General features: G+C 43.5%; 2 protein-coding genes across 6 annotated transcripts in view; both read left to right on the top strand.

Moving 5' to 3' along the window:
* The window catches only part of TEC (tec protein tyrosine kinase), a 168,598-nt gene extending 161,559 nt beyond the window's left edge, over positions 1-7,039 (top strand). For all 4 annotated transcript variants that reach the window (XM_027544443.1, XM_027544444.1, XM_027544442.1 and 1 more), the window contains 4 exons: positions 1,160-1,224; positions 4,637-4,755; positions 4,839-4,996; positions 6,374-7,039. In XM_027544443.1, coding sequence (XP_027400244.1) covers positions 1,160-1,224; positions 4,637-4,755; positions 4,839-4,996; positions 6,374-6,457 — 426 coding nt within the window. In that variant the 3' untranslated portion in view covers positions 6,458-7,039. The remainder of the gene's footprint in view (positions 1-1,159; positions 1,225-4,636; positions 4,756-4,838; positions 4,997-6,373) is intronic.
* Positions 7,040-7,500: 461 nt separating this feature from the next.
* TXK (TXK tyrosine kinase) overlaps positions 7,501-22,726 on the top strand; it is a 61,321-nt gene continuing 46,095 nt past the window's right edge. Inside the window, exons 1-2 of one of the 2 annotated variants that reach the window (XM_027544441.1) lie at positions 7,501-8,732; positions 10,601-10,668. In XM_027544441.1, coding sequence (XP_027400242.1) covers positions 10,653-10,668 — 16 coding nt within the window. In that variant the 5' untranslated portion in view covers positions 7,501-8,732; positions 10,601-10,652. Of the gene's footprint in view, positions 8,733-9,901; positions 10,669-22,726 lie in introns of those variants that run through there. The other variant, XM_027544440.1, reaches the window with a different exon arrangement.

The raw sequence follows: 22,726 nt of genomic DNA, 5'->3' as shown, positions 1-22,726 counted from the left end.
CCCAGTGCAGCCAGGAAATAAATAAATTAAAAAATTTAAAAGGAAGATGTGATATGTGTAGCATTAGTTATTGTTATTATTATGTGCAGTGATGATAAAGAACATCTCTTTGTCATATTGAAACTTGTGAACTTAGCACCTTCCTCTTTCTTAAACTTGTAAAACTGATGGAAATCTGTAGTCTACATGGGTAGGACAGATTACACCTCTTTATACATATCACATCTTGGTGAAGGCAATTTTGATATCTTTGTGCCTGTGATACTGACATCAGTAGGGTATGTTTTTATCATCCCTTAAGGAAGATTCTGATGGTTCTGTCTCCTGGGTGAGGAATCCTGGTGACCATCATGTAAAGGACTATAGGATATCTTTACAGGAAGATGGAGATAACCCAGAGAATGGGCATTAAGTAATACTTTAAAAGAAACACTTAAAACACATTCAACAGGAAATAACCTCATTTAAGTGGAATTTGCCATGCATAGAGAACAAAATTCTGAAGCATCAGGAAGAAAAATACATTCTTACCCTATGGCTTTAGCATTTTAAATGATTGTCATCATGTCCTCCTTCTGAGAGATACTATGTGTTATTCCAAACTATTTTCTTGAACCTTGTAACCTTAAAGCATGGGCAAGAAAATCTAAATAATCTAGAATTGTATTTGTCATAAGTGATAAAGCAGACTATATTATGCAGGGCTGTTCTTTTGACTGGGGTAGGGAAGACCAATCATTGAGCAAAACACTGGGTAAAAGATCTTCACCCATCACTGTGGTGGTTGTGTGTTATATAGCTCACCTAGTAAGAACCTGAATTAAGGACCTTAAGAGATGTTGTTACTATCAATAAGAAAATCAGGTAATTTAATAAGAATAGCAAAAAGCTGGTTGACCCTTCTATTAGTCGTTAGCTGCGACAGTTGGCAAAGATTATGTAATAGTGTCTTGTTTGCACATGAGACTTTTGACCTGTCTTTGTATACATTCTTTCACATATATGTTGAAGACATTTCCATAGGGGTAAAAAAAATTTCATATAAGACACCTCTGCAAATGTTGACTGGCTTACAGTAAATTTAATATACACAGAACTTATATTTTTCTATTTTTATTGAACTTTTACACTAATATACCATTTTAATGTTGTTTTCCAGGCTGCCAGAAATTGTCTAGTAAATGAGGCAGGAATTGTGAAAGTGTCTGATTTTGGAATGGCTAGGTAAGACTGAGTATATGTGACCATTTTCTCTAAATTTGGGGTTAAATTAAGGCTCTGGCCTTTCCCTTTAAAGTACTTGACTTTTTCTTTGCAATTTGTGTCAACTTCTTCCTCTAAAGCCTATTTAAGAACTGTTTTGAAATATCTTTTTCTCCATTAGCAAAACATTAGAAGTACCCATCATTTTTGTACAGATCGATTTTTCTGCTTCTTAGTGTTTTTGATATAAGGTTAGAAAATAAATTAGATAATCTATATTTTGAAAAATTTATTTGCTGAATTTGTTTTTTTATTGTTAGCTTTGACTTTTTCTCAGGTAAACTGTTGAGAAATTATGATTACTTAGTGCTTCATTCGGAGAAGGCAATGGCAAACCACTCCAGTACTCTTGCCTGGAAAATCCCATGGATGGAGAAGCCTGGTGGGCTGCAGTCCATGGGGTCGCTAACAGTCGGACACAGCTGAGCGACTTCACTTTCACTTTTTACTTTCCTACATTGTAGAAGAAAATGGCAACCCACTCCAGTGTTCTTGCCTGGAGAATCCCAGGGACGGGGGCCCTTGTGGGCTGCCGTCTATGGGGTCACACAGAGTTGGATACGACTGAAGTGACTTAGCAGCAGCAGCAGCAGCAATGCTTCATTATGTGGCTTTAGTTGATAGTCACATTAGTTCATAAAATTGATAAGCATGGAAATAGTCTGTACTGATAAAGCAAAAAGGAAATCCTGTTAGCTGTCCTGAGATAAAGATAAATGTATTAAAGATAATAGTACTGTATATGAGGGCTTCCCTTGTAGCTCAGTCGGTAAAGAATCTGCCTGCAATGCAGGAGACCTGGATTCATTTCCTGGGTCAGGAACATCCCCCGGAGAAGGAAATGGCAATCCACTCCAGTATCCTTGCCTGGAAAATCCCATAGACAGAGGAGCCTGGCGGGCTACAGTCCACGGGGTCGCAAGAGTCGGACACAACTTAGCCACTAAATCACCACTAAACCATACATTGTGTTAATCATTGTTAACCATTCTCTCCACTAGGTGGTAGTATAGCCTGCTAAATATACTGCTTTCTTTTCTCCCTCGTGAGGATGAAATTTCTAGAATCTTTTGTTTTGATAGAAATGTGTTTGGGGTACAGTTTTTAGAATAACCAATCTGTAGTGTTTTTATTCTCCTAATTTTTGTAATTTTAGTAGTGTGTTATAAAAGACCTTTAAAAAGCATTTCATTTGTCCTGTCTTTCCCTCCTTCCTTCTTTTCATTCATTCATCCGTACGTGTGTGAGTGCTAAGTCGCTTCAGTCATGTCCGACTCTTTGCGACCCTGTGGACTGGAGCCTGCCAAGCTCCTCTGTCCATGGGATTCTCCAGGCATCTGTACATCCATCTATAAAAATATTAGGTGCTTGTGCTGTGCTAGGCACAACATTAGAGATTGAAGCCAGCAGAGGCTAAGACATTCGAGTCCCTGCCCACATGCAGCTTTAATTCAGGAGGAGAGAGAAGTATAAGACCTGAGAAGCACTAAGGGGAAAAGAACAGAGTGAGGTCCCAGTACAGGGGTTCGCAAACACCAACCTCCGGGCCACATCTGACCTGACACCTCTGTTTGTACAACCTGAGCCACCCACGGGGTTCACATTTTTTAATGGTCGGAAGAAAACTTAAAAAAATGTTATGACATGTGAAAATGATCTGAAAGTCCAGTATCAGTGTCCATAAATATGATATTATTAGGACATAGACTCGTCTGACTGCTTTCACTCGACAGAGGCCTGCAAACCTGAAATATTCATCATCTGGCCTTTTACAGAAAACATTTGCCAACCCCTGTGATAGTGATAAGCTGGGGTTCATGCGGTGGGGGGTGCTGAGTGATATGTGGGGCAGGGGTGATAGTTACTCCTTTAGGTCTATTGCCCTGGAAGACTCTTTGAGGCCAGGATATTTGGAAAGAGACTCAAAAGGTAGGCAGCAGTCAATTAGGTGAAAAATCTGACTGTAAAATAATCCAGGGGGTAAGAAACAGTGAGTCCAAAAGCTTGAAATTAGGGATGAGTTTGGCCTGCTCAGGAGTCAGAAGAGGGTCAGGGTGGTTGGCCCACGGTCGGCACGAGGAATGGTTATAAAGCAGGCAAGGCCAGGTCATACAGGCAGGTCTCTCTCCTAAGGAAACTCAAGCCGAGGGAGGTTTGAAAGCCTTTACTGTCAGAAATGGGACCAGAACTGCCGACTCTCAGGAAGTAATGACCCAGTGCTCTTTGTTTTCATTCTGTGAAGACATTCTGTATCTGCCAGGCAGACCTCCCATTTCATGCTTGATTTTCATATACGTCAGGCTTTCAGAAAAACCTGTGCTTTTGCATCAGTCCCTCTAACACAGTGGTCCCCAGCCTTTTTGGCACCAGGGGCTAGTTTCGTGGAAGGCAGTTTTCCCGTGGACCCGGGGGTGGGGCTGGTTTCAGGATGATTCGAGCATGTTACATTTATTGTGCACTTCATTTCTAGTATCATTACATCAATTCCAGCTCAGATCGTCAGGCATTGGACCTCAGAGGCTGGGGATCCCTGCTTCTAAAACACTCATTCTACACTCAATTCAAACTCTCTTGACTGACAGGCACCCACGGTGGCATTTTCACCAGCTTTGTCTATACAGCAAAGGACGTTAGTGCAAGTATTTGAATATTTTCCCATGGAGTTTGTATAAATTAACTTTATATGTCCCTACCTTCCTCTTGTAAATACATACTGAACACATTATAGAAAGGGCTGAAGAACCCAGGTTTACCATCCCAATTAAGGATCCTCCCCAGGGGTAACTGGTGTTACCAGCTTGTGTGTGTCCTACATGGTATTGTTTTGAGTGTGTGTGTATGGAGGAGGGATGTCATGGTATATACACCACAGTGTACATACATCATTCTGCTCTTTTTATTTGATATAGTTTTAAGTTGTGCTCTGTGGAATCATGGGGGCAAAGCACATGTTCCAAGCTCTTTGCACTACTTCCTTAGAGCAGCTCTGCTTTAGATGTTTTACAAATGGAACCTTTGGGCAAAACTTGGTTTAAAGGACAAAATTGCTTATTTAAAAAAACAGTTTGCAAGCTTTTATTGTGTGCTGCCTCCACTGCCTTATAAAAAAGAAAAACAGAAAAGTGAAAGTACAGATAGAAGGTAGTGTTTCCATCTCAAGCACTCAGAGGAAGACAACAATCGCAGAGGCGTGGCTGCAGAGGCAAGCAGCTTCAACCGGATGCTTGTTGGACTTCAATCAACTGTGTTTTGATTCTGGGGTGGGTGGGGGGGAGGTGGTGGTGGGCGGGGGCTGTGGTGGAGGGAGGCAGGTGGGGGGGTGGATTAAAGAACCTGTACAAAATAGAGATCATAACTCAGTGTCTTACTCTAGGTATGTCCTGGATGATCAGTACACGAGTTCTTCTGGTGCTAAATTTCCTGTGAAGTGGTGTCCACCTGAGGTGTTTAATTACAGCCGCTTTAGCAGCAAATCAGATGTGTGGTCATTTGGTAAGACTCACGCTCCATTTCCCCTCCACACTGCCCTGAAGAGGAAGTGGGTGCATTTTTTGGCAATCCTTCTCATCTTCCAGGTGTCTTAATGTGGGAAATATTCACTGAAGGCAGAATGCCCTTTGAGAAAAACACCAACTATGAAGTGGTAACCATGGTTACTCGCGGCCACCGACTCCACCAGCCAAAGTTGGCCTCCAGATATGTATACGAGGTGATGCTGAGATGTTGGCAGGAGGTATAACATTTTTGGGGTGCTTTCTTCCTCAGACTCTAAAGCATTCAGGGATCTGGGCTTGGTAGATTTTAATTTAATGTGTGGTCATTATAGCCTAGTGAATGAGTGCATGCTTTACATGATTTCAGACTCTTAAGTAGGAAGCTGCTCTTCTCAACTCAATCTGAATAACAGGAAGAAGATGTGAAGATGTGGAAAATGCTAATAATAAGATAGTAAATTCAGGCTGCCCCTTCCCTCCCAAGTGGGCATCCTTCCACGGTTGCCTGAGTTGGAGACTCTGGGAACACACCTGGAGAAGTAGCTCTTCTTTCAGTGGCCCTCTTGTGTTATTGAAATATTTACTCTTTCACCAGAGAGGGTTTCTTTCTCCAAGCCTCAAATTCCTCAGGTCTACTTTACTCAGGGTCTTTGAAAGTTTTCCTTTTCCTTGTGTTGAAATGTTACCTCATAGAAGAGATTGGCTTCCCTGGTGGCTCAGTGATGAAGAATCTGCCTGCTAATGCAGGAGACGTGGGTTTGATCCCTGGGTCGGGAAGATCCCTTGGAGAAGGAAATGAAAACCCACTCTAGTATTCTTGCATGGAGAATCCCATGGAGAGAAGCCTGGCGGGCTACAGTCCATGGGGTCACAAGAGTCGGACCTGACTGACAATTAAACAGCAACAATGACAGAAGAGATTAGACACGAAAGTGACTTTTGAAAGATAACAGTGATATTAGCTCACAATTATTACGTGATAGGCACTGTGCTAAGTGCTTTTGATTAGTCCTCAAAGTAACCCTTTGAAGTATGGATACATTGACCATGGTGTGGATGGGGATACCATGTTAATGCCTGCCCAAGGCCACTTCACTGTAGAGAAACAGAGTCCTGTCCAACTCCAAAGCCCATGCTCTCAGTCACGTGCTATAATTTGCCTCCTAAGAGCATTGGTTGGGATGGGAAGAGGCCTACTGCCCAAGAAGTAGCACTGGCCAGGAGGGGATAGTATGAGCAAAGATAGGGTGGTGGTACTGGACTTTGTGTCCACAAGGGTGGAGATTGTTCTGCTTGAGCGTAGAGCCCATATGAGGGTTTTTGTGGGAAATAAAACTGGGTAGCAAGGCCATGGGGGTGGAACAGGTCGTAGAGGGCACTGCAGGTTAGCAGGACTTGATTTTACAGGTAGCTGGGATCTCTACTAGGTTTTTGAGTTGGATGCAAAAGCTGTGGGGCAGAAAGATGAGTGTAGCAGCAGCACGCGCAGGATCAGTGAGACCTGATGGGATGTATGTGTGCTCTGGTGCGCTGTGCCATTTGAGTTTGAACAGTGAAAACTCATTTTGGGGATGGGTTCTGGAACCCACAGCTTCTCTTTGCTTTTTGAATTATAGAAACCAGAGGGAAGGCCTTCCTTCGAAGATCTGCTGCGCACGATAGATGAACTAGTCGAATGTGGAGAAACTTTTGGAAGATGAGTGGTGCTGTGACCGACGGCTTCCAGATTCCAAAGCACAAGGATGAAATGGCACTTCGTGGCAGACTCTTAATTTATTTAGCACTTGGACGGGAAGACTGTTGTACTTATAAAGTGGAAACATCTGATGCATTTGCTTCATGACCAGCCATAGCTCTGTGACTGAATCTTCTGGATTAATGGAAATGCTGGCTTAGACAAAGTGGTTAAAAGCACCCACTTTTATTCATTCCACAAGTGCTAGAGTGCCCACTGTGGGCCAGGCACTGTACCCAGGCCCCCGGAGTCAGTCCATTTCTCGGGTGTACGCGGGGTCATGTCCGCTGGCATCAGTGGAAGGCCAGGGTAATTGGGAGGAGGAAGGGTGTCAGAGCTGCAGTCCAGCCACCCATCGGCCCTATGATTTTTACAAAAATCTGGGCCAGGGTCTTGTCTAGAATGTGGGTTCTGGATGGATCAGTACCCATCTTAGGTTTTGAAACATCTGTTTTCAAGATTGCCATTAGTATTTCATTAAAACATATTTGTATGCTGTACATATTATAAATATATATAATATATAAAGTTATATATTTATAAGAAACGTGAGTTGTCTTTTTTATTTAATTTTTATTGGGATATAGCTGATTTCATGAGTTGTCATTTAATTGAAACATTTAATTCTATAATACATGAGCCAGCCTTATTAGGACATGGATTGTCTTAATTCCTTTTCCCCCAAGGATAAAACATTCCCTACTGAAGAGGAATGTCAGGACCTTTCTATTGCTTGTGCCCGCTCCTTACTTGAGTAGCCATGTTTGGGGTGCCTGTCCAGTTTAAGCCCCCAGCAGGGTTTGTGTTGGGCTAAGTGGTCCTGTCCACAGTATCCACAGCTAATTGAAGTTGGATGGAAAATTGAACTGGGTTTCCCTGATGGCTCAGATGGTAAAGAATCTGCCTGCAATGCAAGAGTCCTGGGTTTGATCCCTGGGTTGGGAAGATCCCCTGGAGAAGGCGATGGCAACCCACTCCAGTATTCTTGCCTGGAAAATTCCATGGACAGAGGGCCTTGGCGGGCTGTTGTCCTTGGGATCACAAAGAGTTGAAAGGTCCTGTCTATGATATCCACAGCTAATTGGAGTTGTATGGAGAATTGAACTCGGCCATTCAGTTAGTCTCTGTGTCCTAAGACTCTGTCCCTGGACATAAATGCTGGAGCAGAAGGATCAGTGATGTTCAACACAATGGCTGTCCCCACTGCCTGCAAGATGCAGGAGCAAGCCAAGTTCTGGCAAAATCCAGGAAACAGCCAGGAATAATGGAGAGCATGGTATACTAAGCTGTCTCCCAGCTGGTTTTCAGGAGGCCTGCTTGGACTTGAGTTCCTGTGTCAGAGAAATTGTCTATTATTGCTTTATAGTAGACCCTGTGAATGAGGTTACAATCTGAATTAGAACCTCATTTCCTCATAAGCCCAGGGAAAAGAAACACAGTCTCTGTCATAAAAGCAAAGGCCATGTATTGCTGCACACAGGATTGTTCGTTTTGAAAGCCCAGGAGGACACAGGGGCTTGCTTCAGGAATTCATCTGCTCCAGGGGCCCTGGTCTTGACCCTGTTCTGTGCAGCATTGTGTGAACACTCCTTATGTAGCATTCACACAGCAGTTCTTATGTGAAGAAGCTACTTAATGCCCAGCAATGAGTTGTCTTGGCCAGCAACATCCTATAGAACCCTCCCCAGGAATAGCTGCAGAGGCTAAACCACAGTGTTGCCAAGGAAACAGCTCACAGGAGGGCAATGCTGTGTTCAGGAGTATACCCCACTGGTTCCCTAAGCAAGTAACAGGCCAGAAGATGAGCCCATGGCCTCAGAATAGTGCAAATACTGTTCCCTAGCTACCTGTTTCCTCTAGGACTCCCTGTTGACCTAGGGACATTAAAAAGGCACCTCTGTGGTTCATATGTTTGAAGCACTAAAATGTCTTATTTATGCGGGGCCCAAAGAAACCTGTGTACTGCAAGACTTGGGTTTCAAAGGATTTATTATGGCTCTTGCTTCTAAGAATGAGCTGAGGCCTCCATATTTAATTTTTTTTTTTAAACTACACACTCAAGACCCACTTCCTTTACCATCTTGCAAGTCTCATGAACAAGGGTGGGGCTGCTTCTATCACATGCCAGCTTGTAGGGCACATGCCAGCTTGCTGGGACCCACACAGCATGTCCTCTACATGTGACTTCTCATTTCCCTGTTTACTCTGAGGATCTAGAGGCAAGAGCAGGCAAAGTCAAGGTGAGTGACCCATCTACCCTCTTTTGTTGACTGCACCGACTTGAATACTGCAGCAGTGGTACTGTGTGCTGTGTGTGCTAAGTCACTCAGTCGTGTCTGACTCTGTGACCCCATGGACTGTAGCCCACCAGGCTCCTCTGTTCATAGGGATTCTCCAGGCAAGAATACCAGAGTGGGTTGCCATGCCCTCCTCCAGGGGATCTTCCCAACCCAGGGATCAAACCCAGGTCTTGCAGTGGTGCTGCTGCTGCTGCTAAGTCGCTTCAGTCGTGTCCGACTCTGTGTGACCCCAGAGACGGCAGCCCACCAGGCTCCTCCGTCCCTGAGATTCTCCAGGCAAGAACACTGGAGTGGGTTGCCATTTCCTTCTCCAATGCATGAAAGTGAAAAGTGAAAGTGAAGTCGCTCAGTCGTGACGGACTCTTAGCGACCCCATGGACTGTAGCCTACCAGGCTCCTCCACCCATGAGATTTTCCAGGCAAGAGTACTGGAGTGGGGTGCCATTGCCTTCTCCACACAGTGGTGCTAGAACCATTTAATTGAAAAAGTGCTTAAATGGTTAAAAAAGATTATTATACATGCTGTACATATGGAAAAACAAGACCTTTTAAGGAACACAAGCTGTGGCTGGCTTCTCTGAGCAGCACCTTAATATGACCCTGGAGAATCATCTTTCCAGTCTGTTCAGTTCAGCTGTCTTCTATCCTTCCCTGTTCCCTGTCTAATGGGAAAAAATAAAACATTTGTCCTGAGTCTTGTCACAGTCTGTTTCTTGCCTTCCTCCTCATCTTCCTGTCTAACTGTACCCTCATCGCAACAACATATGCATCTGTTAACTGTAGCTCCTTCAGGGAGTTGGCTGTGCACAAGGTGTAGCCTACCTTACGGTCATCTTCACGCTTTCCTCCTTCCTTCCTTCCTCGCCTTGACTCCTCCTGCGCCTCCCAGCCACATCCCGTGTTTCCCTTTTGACCTTGAGGAGCTGCACTGAAAGTGCTAGGGGGCTTTGATGAAAAAGGAGAAGCTATAGCCCTTGCCCTAACAGTTGATGAATACTTTTGATGGGAAAGCAAGCTTTGGCTACATTTGGGAACATCTTAAAAAATCTTTAAATCATTCACTGGAACGTTTTTTTAAAGCTATATATATATAGCTTTATATATATATAGCTGCAGCAAAAGAATTAAAAATAGAAGAATCCACCCAGAGTGTGTAAAGAGATCTTAATCTATAAAGCAGGAAATAGGAAGGGCCATGTGAATTTGCTGTGTCTTCAGTGCACTTGTTCCCTTTAGTTTACTTACTTTTTGTTTATTTTTCAATGGGATAAAGTGAAACTCCCAAGTGCATTTTTATCATTGATAATGTTACCACACCCCAGTTACCTGGGGATGGGTTGGTTTTCCCTTCTCCCCACGGAATAAATTTTCTTCTGATGGTGCCAAAAAGTGTTAGTACTGAGCCGGAGGACAGAACATTCTAGACACGGTACTTTAAAACTGACAATCTAGTTCTGTTTCTACCATGAACTGTGCCCCTTATCCCATCTGTGCCTCCGTTTCCTCCTCAGTTCACAGATAGCAGTTTGCATTCATGCTCTTTTTAAGGTCCCTTTTGCCCAAACCTTGTGACTTCTTGAAATGGTGTTTGGTGGGGTCACCCACACAGTCGGGAAGGAGGAGCGAACAGCAGCTACCCTCAGATCCGGATGGAGATTATTCAGCTTTCTCTTATATAGGCCATCAGGTTGTCATTCACACACTTCGCTGAGGTTTTTAGAACAGGAAAATAGGTGGGGTTAACTTTGTCCGTGAGAAACGTCTTCAGTGAGCTATGATTTCAGTTAAAAGATGTGTTTTTGTGACAGGAGCATCTCTGGAGACCAGAAGGCTGTTTGTATGCTCCCCACATAAGGCAGCATGATTCTTTCCACCTGTAAGTAAGATGGCTCGGGCCTTTATCTTCAGGGCTTGTTCTGGGCTTGATTCTCACTCTTGAAAGCCAGAAATTATGATGTTTGGAAGATAGTTTCCCCAGGTGTTGTGACAGGGTTTTGTTTGTTATTTGAATAAGCATGGTGATGATGTCATTTTAGAAAATGTTCAGCCTTAAGAACACACAAAAAACCCCAAAATTGCTGTGTGTAGAAATGTGATCAGTTTGAAAAGTATTTGTGTTAGAATATTTAGTGTAGAGAACTGAAGGCAGAAGTCTAGGATCCCAATTCTAGTTCAGGATTTGCTGCAACCTTAGGGGGTCACCTTTGGCAACTTCCTCATGTGAGGTCCCCATCTGTACAACAGGGACCCTCTTTTTGCCTACCACCCAACACAGTATATTAGAGAAACAAGAAATTAAAACGACAGGTTCTTCATGAACTTAATTTTGGAATTGCTTTGGAGGACTATTCAGTCCCATGTACAAGTTTTGGAAATGCATATTAATTTACCTTGAAGACTCAGAGAGTCTTGTTATGCAAGAAATTAAAAATTGGGAAGAAAAACACTGATTTGAATACTGGATGACTATGAAAACTACACTCAGTCACATGAGAATAAAGCCATCAAGGCCAGCTGACAACAGTTTTTGCATTTCTGATTTTTTAAGTTGCATTAGGAAAAGTTGTTTGCAGTTTTTAAAATGTCATGGGTTTAAACTAAATCACCTCATAGGACTCGTTGATAAGATTTGTAAAAAAAAATAATAATCCAGGCTATCCCACTTGTACTTACCTGAACTATAACTTACTGTCTGGATCCACACATAAAGATGGATGCCTGTTATCAGACTTACAGGCAAAGCAGAGTGAAGCATTAAGAGCTAAGAAGCAACAGCCCGTGTCCCCACCTCCCCCGGCGATAGGACAAAGATGAGCAGTGACTTAATAAAAATCTTTTATTAAAAGCCATGTGGGCATCTGTTCTTCATGTCTCCTGAGATCAGAACTAGAGAAAAGGTTGTAAATAACAGGAAGGATTCAGTTATATATAAAATAAACAGTGAGGGTTGAGACAACGATTAGATTGCCCAAAGGATTGAATAAGAGGTTGCCTATTTGTGGGGATATTTTGAGGATCATTCTGTCTGGTCTGGAAGGGCATGGGTTTGATGAACTATCACTGTCCTTTCCAGCTTCTGATTATTTGATTGCATGGTGAGAATCACTGATTTATTTATTCCAACAAATTGCACTTAGATGTGGCTCTGTTTTCTCCTGGGTGAAACAAATGAGTGTTTACTGCCGATGAGCGAAAACTGAGGGGTGCCCCAAGATGTGTTAGTACCAGCTGAAACCATATTTCTAAGTATTTACTGGACCAGAGTCATTTGCGAAACACACTGGTTGTTTTAAGGGTTGTCATAGAAGTCTGGCCTCCTAGGCTGCTGTGGGACAGGAGAAGGTGGGAGGTGAGTGTTGATCATACAGACTGGTGGGCAGAGCCTGAGGGAGGTGCCAGGGCCCTGCTCCAGTGAGGGTTGGTTTGTGAAACGACAACTAACGGCTGGTCTGAGGACAGACCCAGCCCAGGGGAATTATTTAGGGCACAGGGACCAGGGAGAAATGCTGGGGGCTCATGTAGCTGACCACCGCCCTCCCTTCCACTTCATCATCACCTTATTTCTCGTTTCTTTCCAGTTTATAGAGTAGAAGGAAAGTAATCTTTGAGTGCTTCTTAAGTCTTAGTGTGTCCAAAATGTGCCTGGGATACTGTTAAAAGGCAGTTTTCTGGACTCATAATTTGATCTGGGGCGGGGGTGGGGTGCGAGGTAAGGACCCCGCGGTCACTCTACCTTTCCTGGGCCTCTGATTTCAAAGCCCCTCTTATTCCTTCTTGTTCCTCCTTGGGCCACCTGATGGAAAGAGCTGACTCACTGGAAAAGACCCTGATGCTGGGAAAGATTGAAGGCAGGAGGAGAAGGGGGCGACGGGAGAATGAGTTGGTTAGATAGCAGCATCGAGTCAATGGACGTGAGTTTGAGCAAATTCCAGGAGATGGTGAAGGACAGAGAAGCCTGGCGTGCTGCAGTCCATGGGGTCACAAAGAGTCAGACATGACTGAGCTGAAAAGCAACAACTGAACAAACAAAACCTGAAAAACAACATTTCCTCGTTGTATTTGAGTCCCACACAAACCCCTTTAAATTAATATTCTCTGTTATTTCTTTTCCAATTAATATGAAGATAAGGAGGGTGGCTGCATAGGCATCTCTAAGGTGGCCCAGTGATGCCTCCTCTTGCTGTCCACACCCTTGCATGATCCCTCTTCTCTAGTATGAATGGAGTATGGTAGCTGGGCTGGATAGAGTGTTCCTGGGAGATGAGCTCGCAGCAGACTGTAGCTTCTGTCTTAGTGCTCTCAGACTCCCTGTCTTTTGGAAAACCCACTGCCATGCTCTGAGCACTCTTGGACACCCTATGAGAATCCCCATCCCCATGAGCCATGCCACCAAAGCCAGCAACAGCCGTGTGAGTGAACTTGAAAGAAGATTCTCCAACTTAACCCAACTCCCCTTTACCACAATGTCACGAGCTTCGTGAACTTTTCAACTTGATTCAGAAGCACCCAGCAAAGCTGTGCCTGGACTCCCGACCCACAGAAACTGTGAGATGGTTTCTGCCTCGAGGTTTGGCATCCAACAATGACTAGCTAAACCAGTGGCAAAACCTAGGACAGCCATGGACCCAAAGAAGACTCGGCCAGTTGCCTCAGGCTAGAGTTGGTCCTCTTTCTGAAAAATAGGCTCGGTGTTAATATGGACACTAGAATGCATGTCTTTCCTTTTGTTTCTAAATCATTTCATTTTTATCCCCTCACAGCTGCATAAAAGCAATAATGCCCACAGCAGCCACTGACTGGCATTGGGTTTGTGAGGTTTCCACACTTTTTTGTGTGTGACCAACAGATGCCCTGCTGCACAGTGAAGCCCACTGACCAGCATCTGTCTCCTCCCTGCCCTTGGAGAGCGTGGCCCAGTGCTGGCTGCCAGCAGGTCTGGTGGCCACCAAGCTGGCCAGATGTCTGCATGTGATGTCTGTGAGCTGTTCGTGCACTTGGAGCTCATAGACCATAACCTCCTAGGAAACACCACTCTGAGACCTGGGGATGGAGGAGTTGTGTGCAGGATGCTTGCAAAGCCCTCCTCATGCTAGCTCAGAACTGAGAAGAAATAAAGTTCTTTCCTGGAGCAAACAAGGGCTTCTGGAGCTGGAATGTTCAGTATCCGGGGCTTTGCTGGCTGAAGCTGTGAACGGATGGGCTGTCAGTCTTCAGGGAGACTCCGTCTTTTCCTTCAGCATCTTTGCTCCCAGGACACCATTTCCCCTCGTGCCCAGTGCCCCAGTGCAGCTCCCCGAGCTTCCAGAGTCCCCTTGCCCTTTTCCTGACACAGCAGCCTCTCAGGCCCAGCCAGGCCAGCACTGTGCTTATCCTTCACCCAGAGTATCACATACCGTCCCACGAGCTAGCTGCCTGTTTTCTATTAGGAACCAGCGAATCCCTTAGTGGAATAGCTTGAAGCTTTAACAGACAGGATAATGTCCAAAAACCAGTTTGGGATCTAATACAGAGTCGCTGACTTATTTTGTCAATACATTTAAAAGACACTAACATCTCTGATGACTGCTATTTTTAGAAGAATGGAAACACACTGTTTCTTAATTCTGTGAAAGGAGTGTCCTTTTAACATCAGAGGAGGCGCACACACGTAACAAGGGAAATGTAAGGTTTCAAATACATAGAGCATAAACTCAGAATTGAGGATATCTTTGAAATGTTTTTAAATTTAATTTTTATTTTATACTGGAGTATAGTTGATTTACAATGTTGTGTTAGTTTCAGGTATACAGCAAAATGATTCAGTTATACATATAGATCAACTTTTTTTTCAGATTCTCTTCCCATATAGATTATTACAGAATATTGAGTAAAAGTTCTCTGTGCTATATATATACAGTAGGTTCCTGTTGATTATCTATTTTATATATAGTAGTATGTATATGTGTATCCAAACTCCTAATTTATCACGCCCTCACCTTTCCCCTTTGGTGACCATAAGTTTGTCTCAAGCATAATGTTTTACATTGAGTAAATATTTCTGTGAAAAACTCAATGTGTTTCTCTCCCTCTTGTTTCCTCCCTCTCTTCCCCTTTCCCTCTCTTTCTATTTTCTTTTCTGTCTTTCCCTCATTGGTGTGGATTCTTAGTTTGGTGAACACAAAGCCTTTTTTCGGTGCCTGTTCAGAGGTAGAAATCCAAGCTAGAAAAAAGCTAGCTATGTGTCATACCTCCTAGATGGCGTGGGGTTAAGTTCACTAAAATGTACCTGTCTTTAAAAGTCCCTTAATAGATCTGGAGTGGAGTGTTAGTCGCTCAGTTGTGTCTGACTCTTTGCAAACCCACAGACTGTAGCCCGCCAGACTCCTCTGTCCAAGGAATTCTCCAGCCAAGAATACTGGAGTGGGTTGCCATTTCCTTCTCCAGAGGATCTTCCCGACCCAGGGATCAAACCCAGGTCTCCTGCATTGTAGGCAGATTCTTACTGTCTGACCTACTGGAAAGTCCCAGAAATAGATCTAGTGGTGGAAGTTTACTGCAGTCATGAAGAGGTGTGCCCTTTCTGTGAATTTCTGGGGGGAAAAAAAAGGTGGTTCTTATAGTGGACTTAGGAGGATCAGCTCCAATAGCCCAGAGCCATTTTTCCAAAGCCAAAGTTTTCCAGACTTTGCCATTCCTGGAATTCTTCAGCTGTGAGTGCAGCTGCCCTAGAATTCCTGGTCCTAAAACCACAACCTGGATCGTGTGGGCTGGGCCACTAGCCTAGTCTTTGGCTCGAGGCAGCTCTTGAAACGAGCCAGTTATTTACGTTTTCAAATAAAAGTCACCAGCCATCTATTACTAGCAAAGTTGTTATAAGCAACCAGCCAGTTGTTATAAGCAAACTCAGGAGGAGTGAATTTCACTTGGCGCACTGATTCAAAACGAAACTCTGCCATCGGAAACGCCCGGAGATGAACGTGAAGTTATACACATACAAACCTGAAAACATTAGAAACGCGCCAGCTTTGTTCCCAGACAGCAATGGCCCAACAGCTCCTGTACTTGGGCTTATCTGTGGGATTGAGAGCCTTCGGGAGATGTGAACAGTGGTGCTTCTCCCATTTGCTCCCTTCTAGCGCCCCCTGGTGGAAACCCGTCCCAAACCGAGCCCTGCCTCAGCCATGTGCGCAAGGCCAGAGGTGGAAAGGAGACCTGCGCGGATGGGAGAAGGGGGAGCAAGCCTTCACAGGAAAGAACGAGAATATCAAATAAAATGAGAAGCCCAACTCCCTTATCCGTGAGAGACGTGCCAGTTCCTAAAGGTCACAGAGATTACGCCGGGATGTGATGCCCTTTTCCTGATTTGCTGGTACACGATAGATAATTAAAGACATTTGCTGGGGAATAAGCAGCAGATGAAAAGAACAGCGCAGATGTAAGCCTGGGAGAGGAAGCTCTGATTACTTTCAGTGATAATCCTCAACCCTGAGTATAACCTTCCAGCAGGCAAATAGTCATTGTCTGTCTCTGGGGCGTTTTAGACAGTCTCTGGCAAAGGCCAGGTATGCATGAATTTCTGCCTAAATCGGAAATTTTACAAAGGCGCAAAAAGGCTTTCTCTTTGCAGGTTAATGAGAAAAAATTCAAAGAATAGCTTCTGTAATCACTGTGGGCATTTGGCAGTGACTTCGTTTATTCATTCACCTGGACGACCTGTGATGCTGTAAATAGAAAATGACCATGAATCCAATAATCATTGTCATTTACTTTGGCATGAATCAACACTTCAGTCTGTAAGCAGACATGCCAAGTGTCTTGAGAGTCATGCCAAACAAGGATCATCAGGAAGCTGTTTGGCTTTTACAGTTTGTTTTTCACTCACTCATTGATAATTCCCTGGGCAGCAACTAGTTGCTAGTAACTGTTTTGTGCAGAACTGGAACCATAAACAAGGCAGAAGTGGGCCTCCCTGCTCTCAGCTGTCCTTGGCCTTCAGCAGTGATAGAACAAAACCTTATTGTGACTAAAGTCATGGCAGAGTCGGACCTTTATTTCAAGGCAGTTGTCTTTGCTATTGAATGAGGACAAATAATTTTTTTTATTGGAGTATAGTTGTCTTACAAAGTTGTGTTAGTTTCTGCTGTACAGAAAAGTGAATCAGTTATATATATACACATATATCCCATATATGGATATTGGATTTCCTTCCTACTTATGTCACCACAGAGTATTTAGGAGAGTTCCCTATACAGTAGGTTCTCGTTAGTTATCTATTCTGTACGCAGCAGTGTATGTAGCAATCCCAATATCCCAGTCCATCCCACCTCCCTCCCCACTCCTTGTTATCCATGTTTGTTCTCTATGTCTCTACTTCTGCTTTGCAAATCAAATGAGTATTTCTGAATAATCTTCCTCCTAAATTTTAGGCTGCAGAAGAGAGTAAAGATAACTGAGAGATTGTTGCTGGATTTATTATCCACTCTGCTAGTGTGTAGTCATGTATTATAAATTCAGTGAAGAGGGCAAGGCCTTTTCCTAGTCCCCAGATATTATGTCTGCTGACAAATACCAGCAATTTCCCTTTGAAAGGTCTATATATTTAATTTAAGGAAAAGACCCCGATGCTGGGAAAGATTGAAAGCAAAAGAAGAAGGGTGTGGCAGAGGATGAGATAGTTAGATAGCATCACCTTACACAATGTGGGTGAGCCTCATCTAATCGGTTGAAGGCCTTAATAGAGCAAAGACTGATCTCCACTAAGCAAGGAAAAAGTGGGCCATCAGCCTGCCTCTGGACTCAAACTGCAGTTCTTCCCTGAGTCTCCAGTCTGCCTCATCAGATTTTGGACTCACCAGCCCTCATAACTGTGTGAGCCAATTCCTTAAATCAATCTCTCTCTCTCTGTCTCTGATCACTTTGATAAATATGAGTGTCATGCCTACAAACGTGAAAATGCCTTTAAAAGAAGCCCTGCAGTGAATGTTTACTGTTACATCAATTTACTCTCATATCATTTACACCTTCTGGAGAGCTGTTGATAGTTGGAGGAGGGCCCATTAGAGTCCTGAGTGGGGCAAATAGGGTAGAGAATACTGAAGGTCAGCTCTAACCTACTTGGCCTTCTTCCCATTCTGTCTTCAGAGGGAGAACCGCAGTCCGCTTCTATCTGTTTACCTTCAATCCACCCTGTGAATACACAGTACATGAATGAGTTCTAGGAAGCTGAGTGATGGGAAAGGTGCGAAATTAAATGGCTAACTGCTCTGTTCTAGGCATTCCCCTTTGCTAACTTACCCAATCTTCTCATCCACAAGAGGAGGCTCATCATTATGCTCATGGACTCAACCAAGCTCTGTGGCCTTAAATTTGTGCTTGGTTGCTTTTTAGGTATGTGGCTTTGGACAAATTACTGAACCTCTCTGTTATTCAGTTTCTTCTGTTCAATGGGGATAATAACATTCAGTTCAGTTCAGTCACTCAGTCGTGTCCGACTCTTTGCAACCCCATGAGCTGCAGCATGCCAGGCCTCCCTGTCCAACACCAACTCCCAGAGTTCACACAAACTCATGTCCATTGAGTCGGTGATGCCATCCAATTATCTCATCCTCTGTCGTCCCCTTCTCCTCCTGCCCTCAATCTTTCCTAGCATCAGGGTCTTTTCCAATGAGTCAGTTCTTTGCATCAGGTGGCCAAAGTATTGGAGTTTCAGCTTCAACATCAGATCTTCCAATGAACACCCAGGACTGATCTCCTTTAGGATGGACTGGTTGAATCTCCTTGCAGTCCAAGGGACTCTCAAGAGTCTTCTCCAACCCACAGTTCAAAAGCATCAATTCTTCAGCGCTTAGCTTTCTTTATAGTCCAACTCTCACATCATACATGACTACTGGAAAAACCATAGCCTTGACTAGACAGACCTTTGTTGGCCAAGTAATGTCTCTGCTTTTTAATATGCTGTCTAGGTTGGTTATAACTTTCCTTCCAAGGAGCAAGCATCTTAATTTCATGGCTGAAGTCACCATCTGCAGTGATTTTGGAGCCCCCCAAAATAAAGTCTCTCACTGTTTCCACTGTTTCCCCATCTATTTGCCATGAAGTGATGGGACTGGATGCCATGATCTTCATTTTCTGAATATTGAGGTTTAAGCCAACTTTTTCACTCTCCTCTTTCACTTTCATCAAGAGACTCTTTAGTTCCTCTTCACTTTCTGCAATAAGGGTGGTGTCATCTGCGTATCTGAGGTTATTGATATTTCTCCTGGAAATCTTGATTCCAGCTTGTGCTTCTTCCAGCCCAGTGTTTCTCATGATGTACTCTGCATATAAGTTAAATAAGCAGGGTGACAATATACAGCCTTGACGTACTCCTTTTCCTATTTGGAACCAGTCTGTTGTTCCATGTCCAGTTCTAACTGTTGCTTCCTGACCTGCATACAGGTTTTTCAAGAGGCAGGTCAGGTGGTCTGGTATTCCCATCTCTTTCAGAACTTTCCACAGTTTATTGTGATCCACATAGTCAAAGGCTTTTGCGTAGTCAATAAAGCAAAGTTTTTCTGGAACTCTCTTGCTTTTTCCATGATCCAGTGGATGTTGGCAATTTGCTCTCTGGTTCCTCTGCCTTTTCTAAAACCAATCTGAATATCTGGAAGTTTATGGTTCATGTATTGCTGAAGCCTGGCTTGGAGAATTTTGAGCATTACTTTACTAGCGTGTGAGATGAGTGCAATTGTGTGGCAATTTGAGCATTCTTTGGCATTGCCTTTCTTTGAGATTGGAATGAAACCTGACCTTTTCCAGTCCTGTGGCCACTGTTGAGTTTTCCAAATTTGCTGGCATATTGAGTGCAGCACTTCACACCATCATCTTTTAGGATTTGAAATAGCTCAACTGGAATTCCATCACCTCCACTAGCTTTGTTTGTAGTGATGCTTCCTAAGGCCCACTTGGCTTCACATTCCAGGATATCTGGCTCTAGGTAATAATAACATTAATAATAACAGTATTACGTTATTATTACAGTAAGATCTTACTATTACACATTGAAATAGTGTAGGGAGTGAGCTGTGTGTATATGTGTGTGTGCTCAGTCACTCAGTCATGTCTGACTTTCTGTGATGCTATGGACTGTCCATGAGATTTCGCTCCTCTGCCCATGAGATTTCGCAGGCAAGAATACTGGAGTGGGGTGCCATTTCCTACTTCAGGAGATCTTTCTGATCCAGGGATCAAACCCGAGCTCCTTGCATCTCCTGCATTGGCAGGGGGATTCTTTACCAGTAGCGTCACTCCCATAGGGTGTGAATTAGTATATGATAATAAGATCTTACTGTAGTGTCTGCATATGGTAAAGGCTTTGTTGGTAGGAGTGGGGAACTGCCTCTCTTAGAAGGTAGGTTTCCAGGTGAGTTTCCTGAGTAGTTGCCCCACATCATATTATTGCTACAAGAAAATTGAGACATGATGTGACTTCAGGTTACTCTGACCCTAATGATCGCTCAACTCCATATCTGTCCTAACAGAGAAAAAAAAATTTGAACACCAGTTTCACCATTTCGTTTAGCATCTCATGGATTGATGTTTGATTTCGGATAAACTGCTGTTTCTTTTTCTCCCCCCACCTCTCCTTCTTCTTCTTTTATTATATCTGGAACAAAATGTTAGTTAGACTCATGACCTACTATAAGCTCCGGAAGCTGTCTTCTTCAGCCTTGCTGTCCCACTTAGTGAAAAGGACGTGGTCAACCTAGCTTTCTCTGCGGCCAGCATCAAGCTGTGAGATACCATGTGGTAGAGTGAGTTACTGAGAAATAGAGCCTAAATGTAGTATGATGGTGTAGAGATCAGGAAGGTGTTATTTAACAGTTATCTATCAGGTTCTTGTTCTAAACAAGCCTCTGATGTTATGGACAAGACAAAAAAGCATGCAACACAGACCATGAATCTAGCTCAATGGTTACAATCTAGCTCAATCAGTGGTTCTTAACAAAGGGTGATTTTGCCCTCAGGGGACATCTGACAATGCCGCTAAACATTGCGGTGTTCACACCAGTGAGGGGGAGGTGGGTATTAGAGGGGTGATGGGGCTGTTGCCGCTGGCACCTGGTGCATAGTGGCCAGAGATGCTGCTAAACATCCTGCAATATACGGGACAGCTCCCCACAACAAAGAATTCATCCATCTAAAGCGTCTAAAGTATCAACAGTGGTGAGATTGAGAAGCCCAGTGAGCGATGAAGGCTACACAAAGAAATATAAATGACCATGGAAGATGGTACCTAATTAAGAGCCACAGGGCAAGACAGGTCACAGCGCTTTGGGAGCCTGAAGGAAGATTAAATGGGAGTAAAGTACAAAGGAAGCCTTTTTCAGGCTGGAGGCAGAAATAGGCAAGATGTCTGTGAGAACAGCAAATAGAAGAAGTTGGTGTGATAGGAATTGGTGAACAGTAAGAGTCAGGATGGGTGATCAGATTTTGAAAGGCCCTGAAAATAAGGAAAGATACAATCTTGTTGCCATATGTTGTTGAGAATCCATTTTATCAATTTAATTTTTTCTTGAGGATTAACTGACCTACAGTATATCAGGTGTAGCTGTACAGCATAGTGCTTTGGTGCTGCACTGTGCAGGGCTAAGCTGCTGCTGCAGTCGTGGCTGACTCTCTGTGGACTGTAGCCTGCCAGGCTCCTCTGTCCTTGGGATTCTCCAGGCAAGAATACTGAAGCGGGTTATCATGCCCTCCTCCGGGGATCTTCCCGAGCCAGTGATTGAACCCGCATTTCTTATGCTTCCTGCATTGGCAGGTGGTTCTTTGCCACTAGCGCCACCTTGGAAGCCCAGTGATTTGGTACATGTATACGCTGCAAAGTGAGCGCCGCAATAAGTCTAGTTAACGTCGGTCAGCATACCTGGTTACAGTGGAATTATGAGAAATTTTAAGATCTCATCTCTTCGCAACTTTCAGAAACGCAATACAGTATTATTAACTATAGTCACCGGAGAGTCATTTTAGATGCTGAGGATGTAGAGCAGCTGGCTAAGATAGACTTTAGGGAAATGAGTATATAGGATGTACTGAGGGGAGGAATTTGACCAGTGGGGAATTTGACCAGTTTATTCAGTCACTGAAACAGGTTCAGAGCAGACTCTGGAGTGAGCCTGCCTGGGTTCTAGTCCTGGCTTTCCGCTTATAAGCCCTTGACTCTCAACATCTCTGTGACTCAGAGTCTTCATCTGATAAATGGGACTTCCTTCATGGGGTCATTGTGAGAATTAAGTGAATTAATGCAGAATTATAGGTGTGGGCTTATGAGGGCTTGGACTAGGCTGGTAGCAGGGCAGAGAAGAAGTAAAAAGCCGAATAATTTGAACTGAATCATGGAAGTTGGATATAAAGATGGGGCTTGGACAGAATCCATGATTTTGATGGACTCATACACAGACATAGGAAAACTGGAAAGGGGAAATGATTGGCTAGTTTTCTTATTAGGGCTTGGAAGGAAGATGATAATTCTGATTGGGTAAAAGGTGAGACAGTTGGCTGAATTAGAGAAATAAAAAATCTTTGTATCTATCACTAAAAATCATATACATTCAAAAAGTTTCCAATCCTAGAATAGGTATCTAACTAGTCACAGACCTACCTGATTTTCTGGGTCTTTGCTTTTTTTTTTAATTCACAAATTTTAGTTTTATATATTCTGTATTGAAGCATACAGAAAACTATAGAGAATAAATATAGCATGCCAGCAGTTATTCAAGGAGTAACGTAACCATTATAAATACTTAACTTCAATGATATTCAATGTTCTAGCTTATATTAGAACCTGTGACCATGAAGATCATCGCTTACCTTGCCAGATCATCTTACAAAGGTTTCTAGGCTGCGTACAGAGTTTATTCTGCTTTATTGTGACTGAATTGTTCTCTGTCTTCAGTAGTTAGTGACTCCGTTCTACA

This window comes from Bos indicus x Bos taurus, chromosome 6, assembly GCF_003369695.1.
Source record: "Bos indicus x Bos taurus breed Angus x Brahman F1 hybrid chromosome 6, Bos_hybrid_MaternalHap_v2.0, whole genome shotgun sequence".
Classification (NCBI taxonomy): domain Eukaryota; kingdom Metazoa; phylum Chordata; class Mammalia; order Artiodactyla; family Bovidae; genus Bos; species Bos indicus x Bos taurus.
The sequence above is the reverse complement of the archived record's forward strand: the minus strand, read 5'-3'. Positions and strand labels throughout refer to the sequence as shown.